This window comes from Trachypithecus francoisi, unplaced genomic scaffold, assembly GCF_009764315.1.
Source record: "Trachypithecus francoisi isolate TF-2019V2 unplaced genomic scaffold, Tfra_2.0 Lachesis_group3, whole genome shotgun sequence".
Classification (NCBI taxonomy): domain Eukaryota; kingdom Metazoa; phylum Chordata; class Mammalia; order Primates; family Cercopithecidae; genus Trachypithecus; species Trachypithecus francoisi.
Window position 1 is genome coordinate 1,097,682 of NW_022681468.1, and position 19,895 is coordinate 1,117,576.

Consider the following 19,895-nt stretch of genomic DNA (forward strand, 5'->3'; position numbering starts at 1 on the left):
CCCTCGGCTCGCGGGGAGCCCTAGTGAGCGGGGCCTGGGGGTCCACCACTCCCGGCCCTGGGCGCTCAGGCTGCGCTACGCCGCGGGAAGAGGTCGCAGGCTCCGGGAGAAGCCCACCCCCACCTCGCCGCGCCCGGCGCCGGTCCCGCTTCCCTTTGTTGCTCGGTTTCCATAGCAACAGTCGCGCCGCGGGAGCGGAGTCGGATTCCCGGTGGGCACGGCCCTTGGCCCTGTCCGGGTCTCCGTGTCCCGCTCCGCCCCCTCCGCGCCCCGCCCCAACACTGTCTGTGGTGCTGAAGGCTCCTTGGGTGGAGGGCTCAGGAAGGAAGGCGCCGCCACCTCCAAAAACAGCGCGAGAAGCTGCTGGTGGGGGGTGTGGGGAGGTCTGCGTCTGCCTCTGAGGCCGGGAAGGGGCGGCGGGCACCAGCGCCGAGGGTTCCGTGCTAAAGGCGTCCACCCTAAGCACTCCCACCCAGGGGGCGGCCGGGGAGGCGGTGAGGAGGTAGGAGGGGAAGGAATGGGCGTGCCCTCTGTTCCCCTGGCTGGGGCTGGCACTCCAGTCCCTTCTGCCGCACCGCCCAGGACCAGCTGCGGGCCTCGGGGCCCAGGGCCTGACTTCGAGGGGTCAGGCGAGAGATTGAGGGGTCAGCCAGTCACCCCACCCCCACATCCCGCCTCTGGCCTCCTCCCAACCAGGGCCTGCCTGACCACTCCTCACCACCCTGCCTCCGCCCTAGAGCTCCCTGGAGCCTGCCTGGCCCCAGTGGGGGGAACCTCCGCACCCACAGGCTTCCTGGTGCTCTGTCCCTGTAGGCCCTTCTCTGAGCCTCCTGTCCCCAGCGGGGCAGCAGAACGTGCTTGCTGGGCAGCCGACTCTGGACACCCTTCCCCCAGTGTCTTGGAGGCTGTGGGCTGGACACGGAGACCTGCCTGCTTCCTCTGCCTGGTGCACCAGGCATGTTTGTGAGCCAACGGCCCTAGGCACTCCTGGCTTTCATGGTGGCCCTGGCCAGGCTCCCTGTGGCAGCACCCTCCTCCCTTGTGCACACACCCTGCAGCCACTGACATTTCCATGGTGACAGCAGGCCAGAAACACGCCCCCCGCCCCCACGCCCGACTGACCAGCCTGACCAGCTCCCCCTCTGCACTTGGGATCTGTGCCAGTCAAGGCAGAAGAGGGCAAGGAGGCATCAGTCAGTACATTTCCTGGGCAGTCCTTCCTCCCTGGCAGGCCCAGGGGTCCCTAGGGGTCCCTCACAGCAGGACCTTGCCCAGGCTGGATTCATGGACCCACTGCCAGACCCTCTCCAGCTCCCTGCCCTGTTCTGCCCAGCTTGGGAGCCTGGGGCTAAGCCATTACCCTCCCTGACTTCACCCCACCTCTGCGACCTGTGGCACTCGCTCTGGAGAACAGGGCTGACTGGCCACAGGGGTCTTCTGGAGGGAGACCACCGGCTCCACGGTCCCCAGCCCTGCCCGAAGAGTGGATGAGAGTGGAGGCAGGCCCCTCCCAGGGTGGCAGCAAAGGAATGGCATTTGGCACTGGCCAGGTGCCCTGGAGACACATGGAGGGTGAGGTGGGACAGGGAGTGTGCCAGCTGCTGCACTGCCCTCACCCCAGCCACAGTCCCTGGGCAGCGGCCAGAAGCTCCCTAATGCGATGGCGTTGTGCTGGGCCTGGCAGGCAGGGGTCAGGATCAATGGGTGCAGAGCAGTGGCCTTGGTCTCCACCTCTGAGGCTGCGGTGGGTCACAGGCAGGGGCAGTGACAGAGCAGGACAAGCCCGAGTGGAGAGGGGGGCACAGGACACAGCGGGTGTGAAGGGAGCTGGCAGGGGCCAATGGCTGGGCGTGGGGCTAGGTCACGCCCCTGGGCCATAGTGGTCTGGTGCCTTCCGCCATCCTGTGACACTGGCAGATGGCAGGCCCCTGCCACTCAGCTCCACTGCAGGGAAGCCAGGCTGGGCTGAGTGGTGGACAGAGGCCCCTAGCAGGGTGGAGCGGAGCTGGCAGGACAGGTCTCCAGGCATGACAGCATGATGGCCTTGCCACCCTGAGATGCCCCTGGCCCTGGGGAGCCACAGCCCCTGCGGGGTTGCTGGTGCAGGGAGCAGGCTGTTGTCCCATCAGCAGGTAAGGGCCTGGTGAGGACAGAGCAAAGCTGGGAGTCCCCTTCATGGCCTGGGCACCAAGGCCAATGCTCCCCCCGGCCCGTGCCCACTCATTTCTAAGTCCAGGTTTAGACCCCCAAGCAGCCCAGGCCCCACCCAGCACAGGTGGCCAGAGCTTGGCCCTGTGAGGGCGCTGCAGCTTGGGTGTCTGGCTGGGGAGAGTGTCTGGGGTGGGAAAGGGCCCCACTTCTCAAGGCCTCCCTGCCCTTGGGACAGAGCCCAGGACCTAGGACACCTCACAGCCCACATGTTGACTCTAGAGCAGGACAGGCCCTGGGGGACGGAAGAGCTGCTGAGGCCGGAACCTCACAGGCAGCACTGGGAGGCAGTTCCTAGGCCTGGGGAAGGGAGAGGGGGCTGGGGTCTTCACTGAGCCCCTGCTCCCTTCCTCCAGACCCCCAGAGTTGGAAAAAGCCTCAGCGGGGGCTGTGGCCTTCATGAGGTCAGGGACCTGATTTCCCAGCCCTCTAATAACGCACTACAGACAAGTCCTCAGGCTGTGGGGTCACTTGGATGCAGGCTGCAGATTAGAGTTGGCTGGTGGGGGCAGGGTGGCGGGGTGCCAGCAGCCCAGGGAGGGTGGGTGGGACATGCACTGCAGCCGAGTCCCCGACACCCAGTCCTGTCACTACTGGGCCCCAGCACAGGCTCCCATGGGAAGCCAGGACGCCCCCTTATCTTTGTCTCCTGGGAGACAGCAGAAGTGGTGTCTATTTTAATTCCGTGGCTGAGATTTCCACATGACAGGGCGCCTGGGTGGGCTGGGGGAGCAAAGGCACAACTCTGGGGAGACAGAGGAGCCACTCTCCCTGAGAGAGGCCTGGGCGGACCCTGGCTGAGGTGGCACGGCCAGAGGGGTGGTCTGGAGCCAGGTTATCCTCCTTCTGGTGGCCCGGTCTGTACCTGTCCCTGGGCCTGCAAGTCGGGTGCTGGAGGATGGGCCAGGCAGGATTTCTGAGAATGTGCTTGCTGAAATCTGAGCAGATTCTTACTGTGGAGAGTGCGCACCTGCTTGGGAGCCACAGCTCTGGGCAGAAACGCTTGGGCGGCTGGGGCCAGGCTCTATATGGCCAGGAGGTTGGAACTCCGGCTGGAGCACTCCAAGGCCTCGCTGGCCCAGCTGTGCTGGTTGCCCTGGTGGGAAGCCACAGGGTCTTCGGCAGGGCCAGCTCTGCCTGGTGGGAGGCAGTCCCCGGCCCAGCACTGCTGCAGACACAGACGCACAGACGCACAGACGGTTTTAGCACAGCTCCACTGGGGAAGGGGGCTGGGCCCTGCGACTGCTTGCTGCCCGCTGTGGAGGGCAGAGAGCACGGCACCAGGCCCCCGCAGGGGAAGGTCTGTGGGCAGGTGGGAGAGGAACAGAGCCCAGAGGCTGGGGTGGCTCTCCAGGGGCCTCCGGCTCCAGGGCAGAGCCACAGCCTAGGGCCGCCCGATGCGGGTGGGGAGCCCAGGGCCTGAGTCAGGGAGAGGGACTGGGAACAAAAGACACAGGGAAAGACGGGTTGGTTTTTTCCTTTTTATAAGATTTTTTTTCTTTGTTTTTGTTTAATATGAAAATTACTTGAAAAGACAAGGGCCAACCCCGCCAGGCAGCTCGGCCGGCCACGGCCGCACGATCCTAACATTCCAGGTGTAAGTTACAGAGCTCAAGTTCATCTACAAAAAAAGTAATAAAAATAAAATTTAAAATGGCACCTTCAACAGAACACAACAAAACCTTAGGGCCCGGCCTCCGGGCAAAAGGCCCCGCAGCACAGGGGCACGGGTGGCCCCTCATCTCCGCTCCAGCCAAAAAGTAAACACAAAGCTAAAAACGACAACTCCTCGGCATTCTCGGAATAAGTTAGCCGCGCTTCTTCCTCTCCTCCCCGTGTCCGCCGAGGAGCGCGTTTCTCTGCAGGTGAGGGCGGGAGGTGGGGCACTACCAAACTGAGGGGCGGGCGGCGGGCTGGCTGGGAAGGGGCCGCGTGGGCGGGCGAGGGGCGGGGGGGCAGCCGCAGGTGGGGGCAGCCCCTAGTCCTCGATGACAATGGGCTCGTCGTTGACGGGGGCAGGCGGCGGCGGCCGCAGCGGCAGGGCCTGGCTCTGGCGCAGGGCGATGGGCTTGTAGGGCCGGCGGGCAGCACGCTTGGTTTCCGAGGATGAGAGCAGCTTGCGGATCTTCCTGTGGGCAGAGGTGGCGGTGAGGGCCGGGACGCTGTGCAGAGCCCTCCCGCCTGCCCTGGGAAGGCCCCACCTGGTTTCCTCAGTGGCCATGTAGAACACGTCGTCCGGGGCATCGATCCAGTTCATCCGCCGCCGCTTGACCGGTGGCAGGGAGCCCCCCCGGATCAGGCGCACTTTGGTGGGGTAGGACTTCCCGTTGAGCAGGAGGTTCCGGCTTGGTCCCTGCAGAGGGGGTGCGATTCCTGGGCAGCCAGCCAAGGGCCAGCTCCCCCTCAACTGCAGGGCTCCCGCTGGAAGGGGCCACGAGCCAAGGTCCCACGCCTGGCCGACCCCCCACCACCCCCAGGGAGCTACACGGACCCCCGGCCTGGCGCAGGGCAGCCCTGAGGGCTGGTCGGCCCCACACCGCCGGGCCGGTCCAGGGGCCATGGCCCCCACGTGCGGCAGCCCCTCTGGTCTTGCCAGGCCTCTTGGAAGCTTCCATGTGGCACCTGGCAGGGCTGGCCGGGCCTCTTCTCAACACCCCAGAGAGCTATGCGGTACACAGGGCGAGCACACGGTATCCCATCACGGGCTGTTCCTCTTACCATGTGCCTGGTCTGTCCGTGGTTTGCCAGACCTGACGAGAAATGGAGAAGAGAAATGAGGCCCCGAGACCGCGCGTCCTGCACTCCCACCACCCACCACGGCCTCGGCCACCTTGGACGATGGGCCGGGGCCACCTGCCAACCAAGCCACAGCCCACACCCAGGATGGGCGTGGGGGACGTGGGGCTTCGCCTCCCTGGGTCCTGGGCTGCCTGGTGGCCCCACAGCTCTCTGGCCAGAGACACATTGGCTTGGCTCCACGCAGGAGGCCAGGAGCCTTGGACCTGACAGCCGCCTCCCTGCACAGGGGCCAGGCTGCCCACCCACTTGCCCACCTGTGCCGAGACAAGCAAAGCCTCGCAAGGCTGTCAGTCCAGCAGCGGCACAAGCCCCTCTGCAGGGCAGCCACACCGTGGCTGGCACTGTCCCACCAGGAGGCTGGGCTTCTTCCCAAGGCTCCGAGAGAGCCGCCACCCTGGCCAGAAACAGGTCACCACCCACTGCCCCGGCTGGGCCCGAGCCACCCTGGCATGTGCTCGGGGATGGGGTGCCAGAGACCTCTGACTTCCCACAGTGCAGGGTGAGGAGCCCAAGGGGCACTGCGGGAGTTGGGCCAAGAGGCGGGGTCCATGCTCCTGGTCACCCCAGCTGGGCCCAGGCCCGCCGCTGCTCTCCCCCACTGCCCTGCCTGTGTGAGTGTGGGCGTGTGCATGTGGGAGCTGGTCCCAGGATGGCTCGGCTCCCAGCAGGACCAGCCCAGAGAGGACAGGACATCATACTCAACTCAGGTGCCAGGGCCCAGGGGCATCGGAGCAACCTGCCAGCTCCAAAAACACTGCTTAGCTGAGGCCCATCCCTTAAGGAACAGAAGCGGCCTGTCCAGCCCCTCCCCACCTGTAGCCGCCTCCTAACTCGGGGCCCTGGAGCCCTGGAGCCCTGGGTCAGCCTTTCCCTACCAGTTTGCTTAGCTCTGCCGGGCAGGGTCGGGTGGGGGCCCAGGTGCCTGATCCACAGCGCTCCTGAACAGGAGCGGCCATACCTCAGGGCACCTGCCACAGGCCAAGGCCCAGCACCCAGGGCTGGCCAGTAGCACGAAACTACTTACCCAGGTAAGTGCCTACCAGAGCAGTGGACAGCAGAGGGAAGAAAACACACGCTTTAGGTTAGTGAGCCACACGCACCCATCTGCAGGCCCCGCAGGTGGGGACAGAGCAGCAGGCTACATGGGCAAATGGCCGGGTTAGAGCGCTAGGGCTCCGTGCTGTGGGCAGGCTCAGCTCACGCCTACCCGGGCTGGACAGAGACCCCATCTCGTGTGTGCCAATGCCCCCGGGCGGCATCTTCACCCAGCCAGCCCCCTCCAGCGCCCAGGTACTGGCCACTACACATCAGGACAGGCGCTTCCTCTGTGGCTGACCCCTCTGAGCCCAGGGCCCGCCCAGCCAGGCGGCGAGTGGTGGTACTCTCTCACAACCACCGCACAGCTGGGACTGAAGTGTGCAGTGTGGAAAATTCAATGGGAATAAATAAGCTTTTATCTAACTTGCTGGTTAACCGCTTTTCACAAAACAAAAGAAAAAGTTCGAAGACGCCTGCTGACAAGGACTCCCTCCTGTTTCTACCAGTTCTCATGGAGCTGTTCCCCGCCACTGGGAACAGACCAGTAAAGCCAGCCCAGAGGGGGCTGGCCCTGGGCCCAGGACTAGGCAACGGGGGCAGCCCCAATACCAGATTGCTGCGAGGGTGCCCCAGGAAAGGAGGGGGGCTGGGGTGAGACAGAGACACCGCCAAGGGCGGTCGGGCAGAGGCTGCACGGACAGGCCAGGGGTGCGTGTCCAGACAGGTGGAGATGGCGGAGCCTGGCACCCGATCTCAGGCCCACCCTGCGCTGCAGCTGGCGTGCTGACCCCGCGGGACGTGCTTGCCAGGGCACCCAGCAGCCTTGAGAGAATGCCCTGAGGGGACAAGGCTGGACGGCCACTGCCCATATCCACCTCCAGGTCCCCACACCGGCCCTGCTGCCCTGGCCAGCACCCTCAGTGAAAGCCGCCTGGGGAAGGGGCTCCAGGCACATCCACACTGGCAGGCCCAGCACTTGTACCCCCAGAGGCCCAGGCCTGGGTGCACACCCGGGCCCACACACCTGGCGCCCCCATGCTGGGCTTGGTCTCATCTGCTCTTCCCCGAGGGGCCTGGGGTCCCGCAGCCCCTGCTCCAACCAACCAGCACAGAGCACCTGAGCCAATTCTCCGACAGAAGTCACCAATGTGTGCAAGCTCAGTTGCCCACGACCCGCACAGACACCCCCGACCATTCCCTCCCCACTGTCCCGCCTGGCAGGTGCACGAAAGGATTGCAGGCACAGCACGGGCGGCCCCAGGAGCTGAGGCTGGCAGCATGCGGGCAGTCACAGCGCGATGGCAGACAGCGCAGGCAGGGGCGCCAGGGCCACACGTGCCAGGACAGTCCACTGACAGGGTGTGGGGCCAGGGGGCCGAGGGCCAGATGCCTGGGCTCAGGGGGTCTTCACCAAGGGACCAGTGATGTCAGGAGGAACGTGGGGGACTGGGCTGTGGCCGGGCTCACGTGGACTGCCCCAAGCATGGGCCCTGGGCCGCCCGCCGCGGGGACACACTCAGCAGCACAGCACAGGCATCACGGGCGGGGCCGGCGCAGCGCCCGCCCGCGGCCCCAGGCCTTACCCCTACTGGGCATCAAGAGGCGCTTCTTCATGTTGCCTGGCAGCGCCGGGTGGGAGAGAGGGAGAGAAGACAGCGTCAGCACGCACCGCGGGTGCCCCGGGCGGGGGCGGGCCGGACTCACCGGGCGGGGCGGGCCCGGATTCACCGGGCGAGGGGGCCACTCACCGTCCACCCCGTTGTGCTGCTCATAGCTGCGCTTGCCCAGGATGGTGGGGGAGCCGTTGTTGATGACAGGGGCCGCCTTGGCGGGTGTCAGGCTGCTGAGCACGCTGGACACACTCTTCACAGGGTCAGGCTTCGGGGGACGGGGGTGGGTCTCTGCCGGGAATGACACAGGCAGAGCGAGTCGCCTCTGCCCAGCAGGGGATGGGCAGGCAGGCCCAGCCTCCAGCCCTCATGGTTCTGGGATACGACCAGGAACTAAGCTCCACGTGGCCCCCACCCGAGGCCCCATCCTGACTGGGCGGGAAGCAGGGAGGTCACCACAGAGCCAGGAGCCCAGGAGCACCAAGGGCTCTCCGCAAGACGTGTGCCCAGGCCAAGCCTGCACCTCAGGGCTTCCAGAGAGCAGGGAGACCACCCGGCAGGGGCCAGGCCCCTCAGCCACTGCACAACAGGATCCACACACAGGCCCGTGAGCACAACGCGTATTCAACAGCCCCCATGTCCAGGCCTCCGGAGTTGCTGGTGGAGGGCTGGCTGCTGGTCAGACAGCGAACCGACCATCCAGCCAGCCTGGCCAGGGACACAGCTGCTGAGGACCAGCCCTGATACCAGCCACCTCTTCCCACAGGACAGGGGCCACGACCCCAAACAGGGAGCAATGCCAAAGCCACTTGAATCTCAGAGCACACTTGGCTCATGGCTCGGGAATGTCCTTCTCGGGACAGTCACCCTGTGTCAGGAGGGCAGATACACAAGCCCACTCGAGCCCAGCAAATGGGGGAGGCCCCCCACCGCCACCACAAATGTCTGGCCCAGCCCCCAGGCTGCTTCTGGCTGGGCCAGGGTAGCCAGCTGAGGTTCTCGGGTATCCTCAGACCCTCAAAGATAAGGGAACCTTATCTTTGGTTCCCTGAGGCTGCTTGCCAGGTGTGCACCTCCCCCTGCCGAGGGCCTGCAGAGGCCTGAGTGCTGCCCCTGCGGAGTGGGCATGGCTCAGGAAGTATACTCCCTGCAGGCAGCAGGTGCCACCCTGCCTTAGTAGCATTACAAGCAGGGGTGTGCACTGCCCAAACCCCACAGCCTCAGAACCCAGGGACGATCAGAACACAGGGAACGGCAGCGAGGCTGGCAGGGAAGCCCCCTGGGTGTGCCTTGAGGAGGCTGGCCCTGCAGAAGGCAGGGCGGCAGCCACTCCGCACTGGGCCCCGTCAAGACCCCAGCAGCGGAAAGCAGCCTGGGTCCGAGTGGGTCGGCCTGAGCCTGGCACGGTGCAGAGTACCCCAAAAGGACAGTTCCAGGCCCTGGGGGGCTGTCAGGAGCTCCTAGCTAGAGAAGGCTGGGAGCCCCAGTGCATCAGCTTGGTCACAAGCCGCCTGCAGGCAGCATTAGGAGCCCCCATCACGCCTGGACTGCTCACCAAGATACCGGAGCACGGCTTCCAGCGGCTTGCGCACCGCCTGCTTCAGCACCAGTGGGCTCTGGGAGGCTTCGGGCAGCCGCGCCGTGCCTGCGGGGTACCACACGGTGTGAGGGGTGGGGCATCCCCAGGGAGCACGGCACCCTGCCTGCGCCTTGACCTGGAAGCCCTCACTGGGCTCAGCCATGTCAGCACCGAGGAGGAAATGGGGCTCCCTGAGATGAGAACTCCCAGTGGGGCTACAGGGTGGGCCCCAAGGTTGCTGTTCCCTCCCCACCGCCTGCAGCAACAGAGTGAGCGGGGCGCTGGGATGACTCACACTCGGCCTTGATGGCCGCGCTGTTGATGGGCAGGTAGGGGTGCCGCGCAGCGTGCCACGGGCGCAGGATCTCACGGCACAGGCGCCGGGCGATCCGTGTCAGCTTTGTCGTGTGCAGATAGAAGGCCTGCCTGGTCTTCATGGCGAACTTGGGGCTCCCGCTGCTCCGGGCTGGGAGGCCGTGGGGACTCTGCGGAAGGGGGCGTAACCGCCCCGACACAGCGCCATGACCGGGGGCCGAGGGCCCGCAGGGCGGACGCGCTCACGGCAGGCAGGGCAGATGTCCCTACCATGTTACTGCGGTTTGGCCCCGGCCGCTCTCCGTCTAGCCGGGTTGGCATTTTCAAGCCACCATATTTCTTCCAATACGTCCAACAAGATGCGCAGAGACGACACTGCATGTTAGGGGGACCCCAAGAATACCACTGGTAAGACTGTGTGGCTACGGACAACAAAGTTGGAAATAGACGGATTCTTAAGCAGGACCAGTGACGTCAGAGTATTCCCCACCACCCCCACGCCGGCCTCCCCCCCCCGCCAGGCACCCCGCACGTTCCCCAAGGCTCTCCCAGCCACATCCCTGGGACGCAGCCCCCAGTGTCAGCGGGCCCCTCCCAGGCTGGGCCACGCTGGAGCCCTCAGGGCCAACGCAGGCACCACGGCCCACAGGCGGGTGTGCGGTGTGCCCCCGGCCAGCCCGGGCACTTACTGTAACAGCTCTCGCAGGCCCGGCCAGCCCCAGGGCTCTGGCCCGGTGCTCCCGTGCCATTCACCACACCAGCCTTGACGTTGTTGACGCTGATTTGGTTCGGATTTGGCTTGTTACTTAAAGAGGTAAAGGAGAGAAGAGAGGAGTTGCAGGAGCACAAACCTCAAGGGCCCAACTGCCCAGCACGCACCACGGCTGATCACCCCTCGTCCAGAACCATGTCCTCGCACCCCTCGGCCTCCGCAGTGCCTGGGAGCCACTGCTGAGGTCTGAGCTGTTTTCCAGGCACCCGTGCTCCCCCTAGCATGGAGCCCAGCTCAGGGACTGAACCCTGGTGGTGTGGGTTGGAATCCCAATGCCCCCTTACTGACCAGGAGGCCAGGACGACGGAGACATGGCCATTGCATCTGCAGCCAGAACCCCCCAGCCCTGTGCCGCCCTCACGGGGCTGCCCTCACTTTCCCAGCCTCTGAGCCTGAGTTTCCTTGGGACCCGCCTGGCCCCGGCACCCTGTGCCCACCCTCCCTGGCCCCCAGGGCCACGAGAACGACGGCTGTAAGGGCACACTTACTAGTTGGGAATATAAACTTGCTTTAGCTTGCTCTCAGCTTCAGCTGCTTTCAAGCGTTTCTTAAAACAAAAGAGAAGGTCAGAGGTCAGCGGGCTAGGCCCAGGTTGGGGCTGTGGTGCAGACAGGCTGGAGGCCACGGAGAGGAGAGCCCCAGTCGGGAGGAGAGCCGGGCCAAGGACTCAGGAATTTTCCTTCCCCTCCGGCTACAGCAGTACACGCCCACCTGCTGGGCGAGGATGGGGCGCAGGACGCGGAGGCGGCGCGCCCTGGGCGCTGAGTGGCAGGCGGGCTTACCTGCTGCACGTATCTGTCGGTGGTCTTCCACATGTAGTAGTACTCAATGATGCTGGTCAGGGACTTCCACGGGAGCTGGGTGGGAGGAGGCGTGTCACACAAGCAGGAAGGGGCAGGAGGCAGGCACATCCTGAGGGCAGGGGCAGGGCTGCGGCCAGAAAGCCACAGAGGGGGCAGGAGGTGGGAGGGCAACGTGTGCTTGGTGCGCTGAGGCCAGGCCCCTGCTGGCAGGCAGGTGCAGAGCGCAGCTGATGAAGTGGGTCCCCCCTGCCAGGTGCCAAAAACACAGTGACGCCAGGGGAAGAGGAGCTGACACAGCGTCAAGGTCGAGTTCTTGCTGAGGCGGCGCTGACAACCCAGCCTCCATCTCAGCCTTTTTTTTTTTTTTTTTTTTTTGAGATGGAGTCTCGCTCTGTCACCCAGGCTGGAGTACAGTAGTGCAATCTTGGCTCACTGCAACCTCCGCCTCCTGGGTTCAAGCGATTCTCTTGCCTCAGCCTCCTGAGTAGCTGGGATTACAGACGCCTGCCACCATGCCTGGATTATTTTTGTATTTTTAGTAGAGATGGGGCTTCACCATGTTGGCCAGGCTGGTCTCGAACTCCTGACCTCAAGTGATCCGCCCACCTCGGCCTCCCAAATGGGATTACAGGCGTGAGTCACCATGCCCGGCCATCTCAGCCATTTTTGTTTTTGAGACGGAGTCTCACACTGTCGCCCAGGCTGGAGTGCAGTGGCGCGATCTCGGCTCACTGCAACCTCCACCCCCCCGGGTTCAAGCGATTCTCCTGCCTCTGTCTCCCAAGTAGCTGAGACTACAGGCGTTTGCCACCACACCCAGCCAATTTTTGTATTTTTAGTAGACACAGGGTTTTACCATGTTGGCCAGGATGGTCTTGATCTCCTGACCTCATGATCCTCCTGCCTTGACCTCCCCAAGTGCTGGGATTACAGGCGTGAGCCACTATGCCCAGCCTGTGGCATGGATTTAAGAAACCTGTCTTATTAAATAAGGGTTCAGATAGTTCCTCAGTCTGGTCCACTGCATCTGGCAGGAAGGAAGAGCAGGGCCTGCTCCCTCGACACGGCTCGAAGCTGCAGCCTCCTGACCCCACGCCTGGACTCAGCCCCGCAGCCACAGCCCCGAGCGCTGCCTCGCTAGGCTCACGTGGACTCAGCACTGCGGTCTCCTCTGCTGGAACCATGTGCAGCAGGGTCTCCCTCAAATTCTGCCCTCGTCTGAGCCTAGTTGGTGAATTTTGTTTCTAGCCCTCATCCTCTTGTCTGAACATGTTCTGCTCATCTTGGTTAGATTTTAAGCCTGGAGGAATCCGTATCCGCCTTGGAGAGGCCGCTGCCCCAGTCAAGGACTCCTCCCGCCTGGCCAAGCTTTCCCCTTGGCCAGAAGCCCCCACACAAAGCTGCATTCCTGCCTCACGCCTGGCTGCTGTCCCTCCTCCTCTGCAGGCCTAGGCACCCTACCCAACTCCATGTTTGTTTCTTCCGAATTCCAGATGCCTCTCCAGTCTCTGCTGCGCTGGCCTATGCGCTGCTGCGTGGATGGTGCTTTTCATCAGACAGCAGCAACCCCGTTGTGTCCTGGCCCCTTTGGGGCTCCTCCCTGCCCTGCCACAGGCTCCACCTCCCCAGGGCTGATGGTCAGGGGTCCCACCACCTCCATGTGGGGATGCCCTTCTAACAGATCAGTTTAAATGTATTTTAGGAGGGCTGACGGTGGGAGGATGGGGGTCCTGAGGTGGAGGTACAGGGAAGGGGAGACTCCATATACCATGAAGACCCTTTCGGCCTGTTGCTGGGCCAAACTCACATGAGACAGAAAACAAGAACATGAGGAAACAGAGGTTCAGCTTAGTCAAAAACAAAGCAAAACCAAGGCTGGGGCTGGAGAAGGCGGCAAGGAAGGGAAAGTCTCCGTGAGGACACCCTGGCCTCCATCACCTGGGCCAGCCCTTATCCTTATCACGCAGTGGTGGTAGCAGCGTGGCTATGCCCAGGCCCCACCAGTGCCCCCACGCCTATCTGCTGAACCAGTGTGACAGGACTGTGGTGGCCGAGCACAGCTGAGACAGAACTCATGCAGCTCCACGCAGGGAATCAGGGTGCAGGACAGGCTCCCTCAGGGCAGGGGGGGACGTGGACCCCACGCCCCCACAGCCCACCTGGAGATGGGCATGGTCAGCCACTCCCACATCGCCACCCACGGTACTCACAAAATCTTGCTGAATGTCCGTGAAATCCTTCCCATATTTTTCCAGGGCTTCCTCGAAAAGGTTGGCCTCTGATGCAGACCACTCCTCCATCTCGTCCCTGCAGAGCACGGGCCCGCCCTGCGGCACCAGCGCTGAGATGGCCTTGGAGATGTCGTAGATGTTCTTGTGGAGAGTGTCCATGGCATGGAACTGAGGCAGGAGATAGCAAGGTCACCTGGGTCAAGGTGGCTTTTCCTGCACCTGTGGCACGGCACCCCTCCCTCAGGGCCTCAAGGATCCCCTGCTGTGGGACCAGGCAGCACAGCCCTCCCTGCACCCTCAGGACAGTCTGGCCGAGCTTAGGATGGACAGGAAAGGCCAGTCCAGGGGGGACAGCACCTCTGCGGGGGTCCTGAATACCTGGAGCAGGTGCTGGGTCCAGGTAGGAGGAAGGGCACAGCCACTCTGGGCTGTGGGTCACTCCAGGTCTCAGCTGTCCCACCCTAGGCCCACTTACCAGGGTAATGTCTCGGGAGGCAGCTGCGGCACTCATGTGCAGGCTGGGCTGTCGGACGGAGCTGCTGCAGTCCAGGGCCCGTGCGAAGGTGCCCACGGAGCTGGGGAAAGGAGATGCGCTGACCAGTGTCAGCTGAGCAGGGGCTCCCCCCAGGCACACCGCTCCCCAGGGGCCACGGACCAGGGGCCACGGCCGAGCAGGGGCTCCCCCCAGGCACACCGCTCCCCAGGGGCCACGGACCAGGGGCCACAGTCGAGCAGGGGCTCCACCCAGGCACACCGCTCCCCAAGTGCCACGGACCTGGGGCCACGGCCGAGCAGGGGCTCCCCCCAGGCACACCGCTCCCCAGGGGCCACGGACCAGGGGCCACTGTCGAGCAGGGGCTCCACCCAGGCACACCGCTCCCCAAGTGCCACGGACCTGGGGCCACGGCCGAGCAGGGGCTCCCCCCAGGTACACCGCTCCCCAGGCACCACGGACCAGGGGCCACGGCCAAGCAGGGGCTCCACCCAGGCACACCGCTCCCCAGGCACCACAGACCAGGGAACCATGGGCAGCAGGGACAAACTGCACAGGCATCACAGGGAGCAGCCCACAGGTGGCAAGGATTCTGTGTGTCTTGGGCCCCAGGATGGGCAGTGGAGCCCAGCACCCACCCCAGAACCCAGGTGTGTCTGACTGAGGCGTCCGCATAGACCGACAATCGCCTTGGGGCTTCTTTTGGGGTTTCTCCACCTCCTAGGCTGCTGGCAGGAAGGTGCATGGTCCTCTCCTGGGCCTCGGCCTTCCCCTGCCCCAGGGGTCTGCCCGGGCTGCAGCTGCTCTGCTCCCTGACCAGGCCCAGCCCACTTGCTCCCAGCGGCCCAGGAGTGGGAGAGCGCCTCTGGCCCATCCTGGGAAAGTCCCATTAGGGACACATGGGTGGGCACACAGGCCCGCCCCCGAAAAGGGCCGCCCTCTATTTAATGAAGAGCCTGGGCCCAGCGCTCCCGGGCCTCTCTGGGAACTGCTAGCAGGGTGTCAGGGCCGCAACGCGTGGGCTTCATGTTGGGATATGGGATCCAAGACTGTCACGTCCCCAACACCCACCACAGGGCAGTGAGAACAGGAGCTCCAGGCACCACCCCTGCTGGTCTTGCCCGGGAGCAGGACTCACCGGGCCACTACCAGGAACTGGTCGATCTGCTTGTCTGTGAGTGGGTTGTGCGCCTCCCACACCTTGGTCTCCAGCTTGGACTGGTCTCGGCCGTCCTCCTCGCCTACAGAGAGAAGTGTGGCCCTTCTGAGACAGGGTCCCCCAGTGCGCCGGGTCGCGCCTCTCCTCCCCAGGCGCACGGAGCTGCTGGGATGGGGAAGGGGAAGGGTTGCAGGGCCCCACAGGTGAGGCCAGGGTGCGAGGCTGGACAGAGGCTGTTGCACACACAGGTACACGCATGCACACTTGGCACACAGTGGCCTCTCAACCCAGGGATGGGGTATACACGCAAGGGGCCCCTCAGCCCGCCCAGAACGCAGGGCTTCAAGAATTGTGGCCACAAGAGATGGGAAGGTTGGTTTGTAAATTTAAATCAAGCTCTTTATTTATTTATTATTATTATTATTTTTTGAGATGGAGTCTCACTCTGTCGCCCAGGCTGGAGTGCAGTGGTGCGATCTTGGCTCACTGCAACCTCCACCTCCCAGGTTCAAGCGATTCTCCTGCCTCAGCCTCCTGAGTAGCTGGGACCACAGGCACCGACACCATGCCCAGCTAAATTTTGTATTTTCAGTAGACACAGGGTTTCACCATGTTGCCCAGACTGGTTTCAAACTCTTCACTTCAGGTGATTCACTCACCTTGGCCTCCCAAAGTGTTGGGATCGTAGGCACGAGCCACTATGCCCGGCCCAAGCTTTTTATTTTGAGATACTCGGATTCACATGGTGTTACCAGAGGGCCCTGCCACATCACAGCAGCAGGCAGACCACCTCCAGGGACCTTCCGGGGGCACAGGCTCCCTCCTGGCCCCTCTTCCACCCTGGCAGGTTCTGGGGCAGCTGCTCTAAACCTGGCATAGCCAGAGCCGGGGAGCAGCGGGGGGGCGCCTCTGGGGTCACCAGTTCTTTCCTGTCTTCTGGGAGCTGGGACGATGGAGAACTCAAGGCTGGTGAAGAGGCCACCTGACACCTGCAGTCGGCCAGGGCCAGGAGGGTTTCTGACAAAACAGTCTTTTACTCACAAAACAATAAGACCGTGGTGTTGGGAGACACCCTCAGGAGAATGTGTGTCTGAGCACGGCCAAGCCTGACTCCCAGGGGAGGACGCGCAGAAAGAGTTCCACAGTTGTCCTCTGTCCACCTCTCCAGCTGCCTCCACAGCTCAGTGCAGGGTGCCAGGCTCAGACTCTGCAGGCGGCTCCCCTCTGGCTCCGGGCAGCACTGAGGCTCCTGACCAAGGACCACGGGGTGTGGGGCCTCCCTCCCTCCACTGGGGCGCCTGGCTGCAGGTCCAGCATGGAGAGAGCTCTTGAGACTAGAAAGTCCCCAAGAAAGCACTACCCTCGCCAAGGGACTCCCAGACCCTGCCCTGAGGGCCGGGCGTCCTGGGCCGTGTGTCCAGGGAGGGTCAGGCCTTGCGGCCTCTAGGAAACAGTGCCTGGCCAGTCTCAGAGGACGGGGTCAGCCAGGGAAGCGCAGTGCTGGAGAGGGAGGGGCTGCTGCACAGCCCTGGAGGTGAAGGGCCTAGGGCTGTGTGAACCAGTGAGGCAGGCTGGGGGGTCTTCGGCCTGGTGTGGACTCCTCACCCTGGCTCAGGGGTACCCTGGGGAAGCTGGGGCCCCGCTCCCTGACTGCCAAGAAGCTGAGCCTTGGTGTGAACCACGCAAGCCACGGTGCCTCTGTGTATGCTCACCGCTGGTCATGACGTTTCAAACTCACTAAAGGCAGGTGCACAACTAGTGTGCAATTTTCCATCACTCAAGAGGGACACGGCCTCCTGGAGGTGGGGAAGGCTCTGGAAGCCACGTCCCAGCCCTACACGAGCTTGTGGGAGCCCTGGCCCTTACATTAGCGGCCCAAAAGCCAAGGAACAGCAGGGCAGTGGGGAAGGCAGCGTGGGGAGGGGGAGGTTGGCTCCTGTGGCTGGCTCAGGCTGGTGGACCCTCAGTCCCATCGCCCTAGGCCCTGCAGAGCTCTGCCAGGACTCTGCAGGTCGGATCTCAGCCCTGTGTACACGGGAGGATGGGGGCACCTCAAGGCCCATTCTCCTGCCAGGCCCACCAGCCCCAGGCTGAAGGCACGGATGCACCACGTGAGGGCCTCTGACCTGAGACGGCTCCTCACTCTCTGGCCCTCATGTGATCTGTGTTCTCACCTGTCTCCCAGCCACGGATGCTGCCTTTCCACCTAGGCGTGGCTGCCAGGCCTTCACCTTTGGCCAGGCCAGAAAGGCAAGACAGCCCCAGGCTGGGAGACCCTGTATGACAGCAGGGGCGCCCTGTAGGCCACAGGCCCAGACCCAACACAGCGGCCTCCCCACACTCAGACCCACAGGCCAGGCCCCAGCACAGAGGCCTCCCCACACTCAGACCCACAGGCCAGGCCCCAGCACAGAGGCCTCCCCACACTCAGACCCACAGGCCAGGCCCCAGCACAGAGGCCTCCCCACACTCAGACCCACAGGCCAGGCCCCAGCACAGAGGCCTCCCCACACTCAGACCCACAGGCCAGGCCCCAGCACAGAGGCCTCCCCACACTCAGACCCACAGGCCAGGCCCCAGCACAGAGGCCCCTCCACACTCAGACCCACAGGCCAGGCCCCAACACAGCGGCCTCCCCACACTCAGACCCACAGGCCAGGCCCCAGCACAGAGGCCTCTCCACACTCAGACCCACAGGCCCCAGCACAGAGGCCTCCCCACGCTGACCCAGGCCTCAACGTGCCCTGTGTGTCTGGAGAGAGGGGGGGTCTGTCCCCGACTGCCCAGCACCTCCCAGAGCTTGGAAAGCAGCAGGCCCGCTACATTGCTAGCCCAGTGCTAGAGCCCACAGGTGCCTGGGGAAGGTGGCACCCCCAGCCACCTGTGAGATGCACCAGCATCTTATGGACAACCAAGAACACGAAACAGCCCCAGCTACTCGGGAGGCTGAGGCTCAAGGATCGCTGGAGCCCAGGACTTCAAGTCCAGCCTGGGCAACACAGCAAGACCCACTCTCAAAGCAAACCAAAACAGGAAAATCACCAAACGCCTCGATCACAACCACAAGAAGCAGGGATGCGAGTCCCTGCTGACCCTCAGGGCAGAGCCCTGCGTCTTGAGGGCAGCCTCACAGCCTTGCCCAGCAGGGAGATGAGGGACAGAGTTGAGACGGGGACAGTGAGCCTCAGGACTTCCCACCAGGGCTGCTGAAGCACCCGGCGGAGGGAGGAGGCCGCCTGCGTCTGGAGTGCGTGCTGCGTCAGAGCTCCGTGGCCCCATCGGAGCTCAAGGGTGGGGCACCCACAGGCAACATAAGAAACGCAGGCAGATTCGCACAGAAGAACATTTCTGGAGACAAAAGGAACTTTAAAAAAGTAACGAGAGGGGCGCGGTGGCTCAAGCCTGTAATCCCAGCACTTTGGGAGGCCGAGACGGGCGGATCACGAGGTCAGGAGATCGAGACCATCCTGGCTAACACGGTGAAACCCCGTCTCTACTAAAAAAAAAAAAAAAAAGAAAAAATACAAAAAACTAGCCGGGTGAGGTGGCGGCGCCTGTAGTCCCAGCTACTCGGGAGGCTGAGGCAGGAGAATGGTGGGAACCCGGGAGGAGGAGCTTGCAGTGAGCTAAGATCACGCCACTGCACTCCAGCCCGGGCAACAGAGCAAGACTCCATCTCAAAAAAAAAAAAAAAAAAGTAATGAGGCCAGACGCAGTGGCTCACACATGTAATCCCAGCACTTTGGGAGGCCAAGGCAGGTAGATCACTTGAGGTCACGAGTTTGAGACCAACCTGGGCAATATGGTGAAACCCTGTCTCTACTAAAAATACAAAAAAATGAGCGGGGTGTGGTGGTGCGTGCCTGTAGTTCCAGCTGCTCGGGAGGCTGAGGTAGGAGGATCATCTGAGTCTGGGAGGTTGAGGCTGCAGTGAGCTATGATCGCACCACTGCACTCCAGCCTGGGCAACAGAGCTAGATCTTGTCCAAAAAAAAAAAAAGTAGTGAAAACAACTGCCAAGGTCAGACTCGGTGGCTCATGCCTCTAATCCCAGCACCTTGGGAGGCATAAGGTCAAGAGTTCAAGACCATCCTGGCCAACACAGTGAAACCCTGTCTCTACTAAAAATAAAAAAATTAGCCGGGTGTGATGGCAGGCGCCTGTAATCCCAGCTACTCAGGAGGCTGAGGCAGGAGAATCGCTTGAACCTAGGAGACGGAGGTTGCAGTGAGCCGAGATCACCCCACTGCACTCCAGCCTGGGCAACAGAGCGAGACTCCATCTGAAAAAAAAGAAAAAGAAAAACAACTGCCACAAGGAAACCAGGTCTCACTGTGCAGGGACAACTGATCACCACGTCCTGCCTGAGGGTCTGGGGCTTCCCCAGAACCCCAACACCACCAGGAGTGGGTGGGGGAAGGCTCCGGGACACCAGCCCACACGCACTACCCGTGTGGACAGAGCCCAGGCCTGCGCCTGCTGCCCCCAGTCACACAGGAGTCACTGACATGGCGGCCATGTCCCAGCCTCCTCTTGCCCAGTGTGTCACCCGGCAGGGCAGGACAGGACGCAGTGCGCCGTGCCCAGGGCGGCCCACCCTACCTTCTTTTAACAAGTCGGTGATGTCTGCCTGGTACCGGTTTCCTACTCGAATCTCTCCTTTATCTGCCAGCAGGGTCTTCTGCTGTGGGTCGTAGACTAGAGAATAGAAGAAGAAATCCTGGAAAACACCACAGGAGACAGAGGCGTCAGCGCGGCCGGGCTGCCGGGAGGGTCAGAGAGGCGTCGGCGCGGCCGGGCTGCCGGGAGGGTCAGAGAGGCGTCGGCGCGGCCGGGCTGCCGGGAGGGACAGAGAGGCGTTGGCACGGCCGGGCTGCCGGGACAGTCT

The 19,895-nt window shown here is 63.4% G+C and overlaps 1 protein-coding gene across 8 annotated transcripts in view; it reads right to left on the reverse strand.

Moving 5' to 3' along the window:
- Nucleotides 1–3,675: 3,675 nt before the first annotated feature.
- The window catches only part of MTA1 (metastasis associated 1), a 54,101-nt gene continuing 37,881 nt past the window's right edge, over nucleotides 3,676–19,895 (reverse strand). For 2 of the 8 annotated variants that reach the window (XM_033191024.1, XM_033191027.1), the window contains exons 6-21: nucleotides 19,610–19,727; nucleotides 14,987–15,089; nucleotides 13,831–13,930; nucleotides 13,335–13,523; nucleotides 11,104–11,178; nucleotides 10,810–10,868; nucleotides 10,239–10,354; nucleotides 9,820–9,971; nucleotides 9,530–9,719; nucleotides 9,211–9,300; nucleotides 7,794–7,946; nucleotides 7,629–7,664; nucleotides 6,032–6,043; nucleotides 4,927–4,958; nucleotides 4,410–4,561; nucleotides 3,680–4,337 (exon numbers count right to left, since the gene is read on the reverse strand). In XM_033191024.1, the coding sequence (XP_033046915.1) occupies nucleotides 4,187–4,337; nucleotides 4,410–4,561; nucleotides 4,927–4,958; nucleotides 6,032–6,043; nucleotides 7,629–7,664; nucleotides 7,794–7,946; nucleotides 9,211–9,300; nucleotides 9,530–9,719; nucleotides 9,820–9,971; nucleotides 10,239–10,354; nucleotides 10,810–10,868; nucleotides 11,104–11,178; nucleotides 13,335–13,523; nucleotides 13,831–13,930; nucleotides 14,987–15,089; nucleotides 19,610–19,727 (1,728 nt within the window). In that variant the 3' untranslated portion in view covers nucleotides 3,680–4,186. Of the gene's footprint in view, nucleotides 4,338–4,409; nucleotides 4,562–4,926; nucleotides 4,959–6,031; nucleotides 6,044–7,628; nucleotides 7,665–7,793; nucleotides 7,947–9,210; nucleotides 9,301–9,529; nucleotides 9,720–9,819; nucleotides 9,972–10,238; nucleotides 10,355–10,809; nucleotides 10,869–11,103; nucleotides 11,179–13,334; nucleotides 13,524–13,830; nucleotides 13,931–14,986; nucleotides 15,090–19,609; nucleotides 19,728–19,895 lie in introns of all 8 variants that reach the window. The other 6 variants (XM_033191026.1, XM_033191023.1, XM_033191020.1 and 3 more) reach the window with 5 other exon arrangements.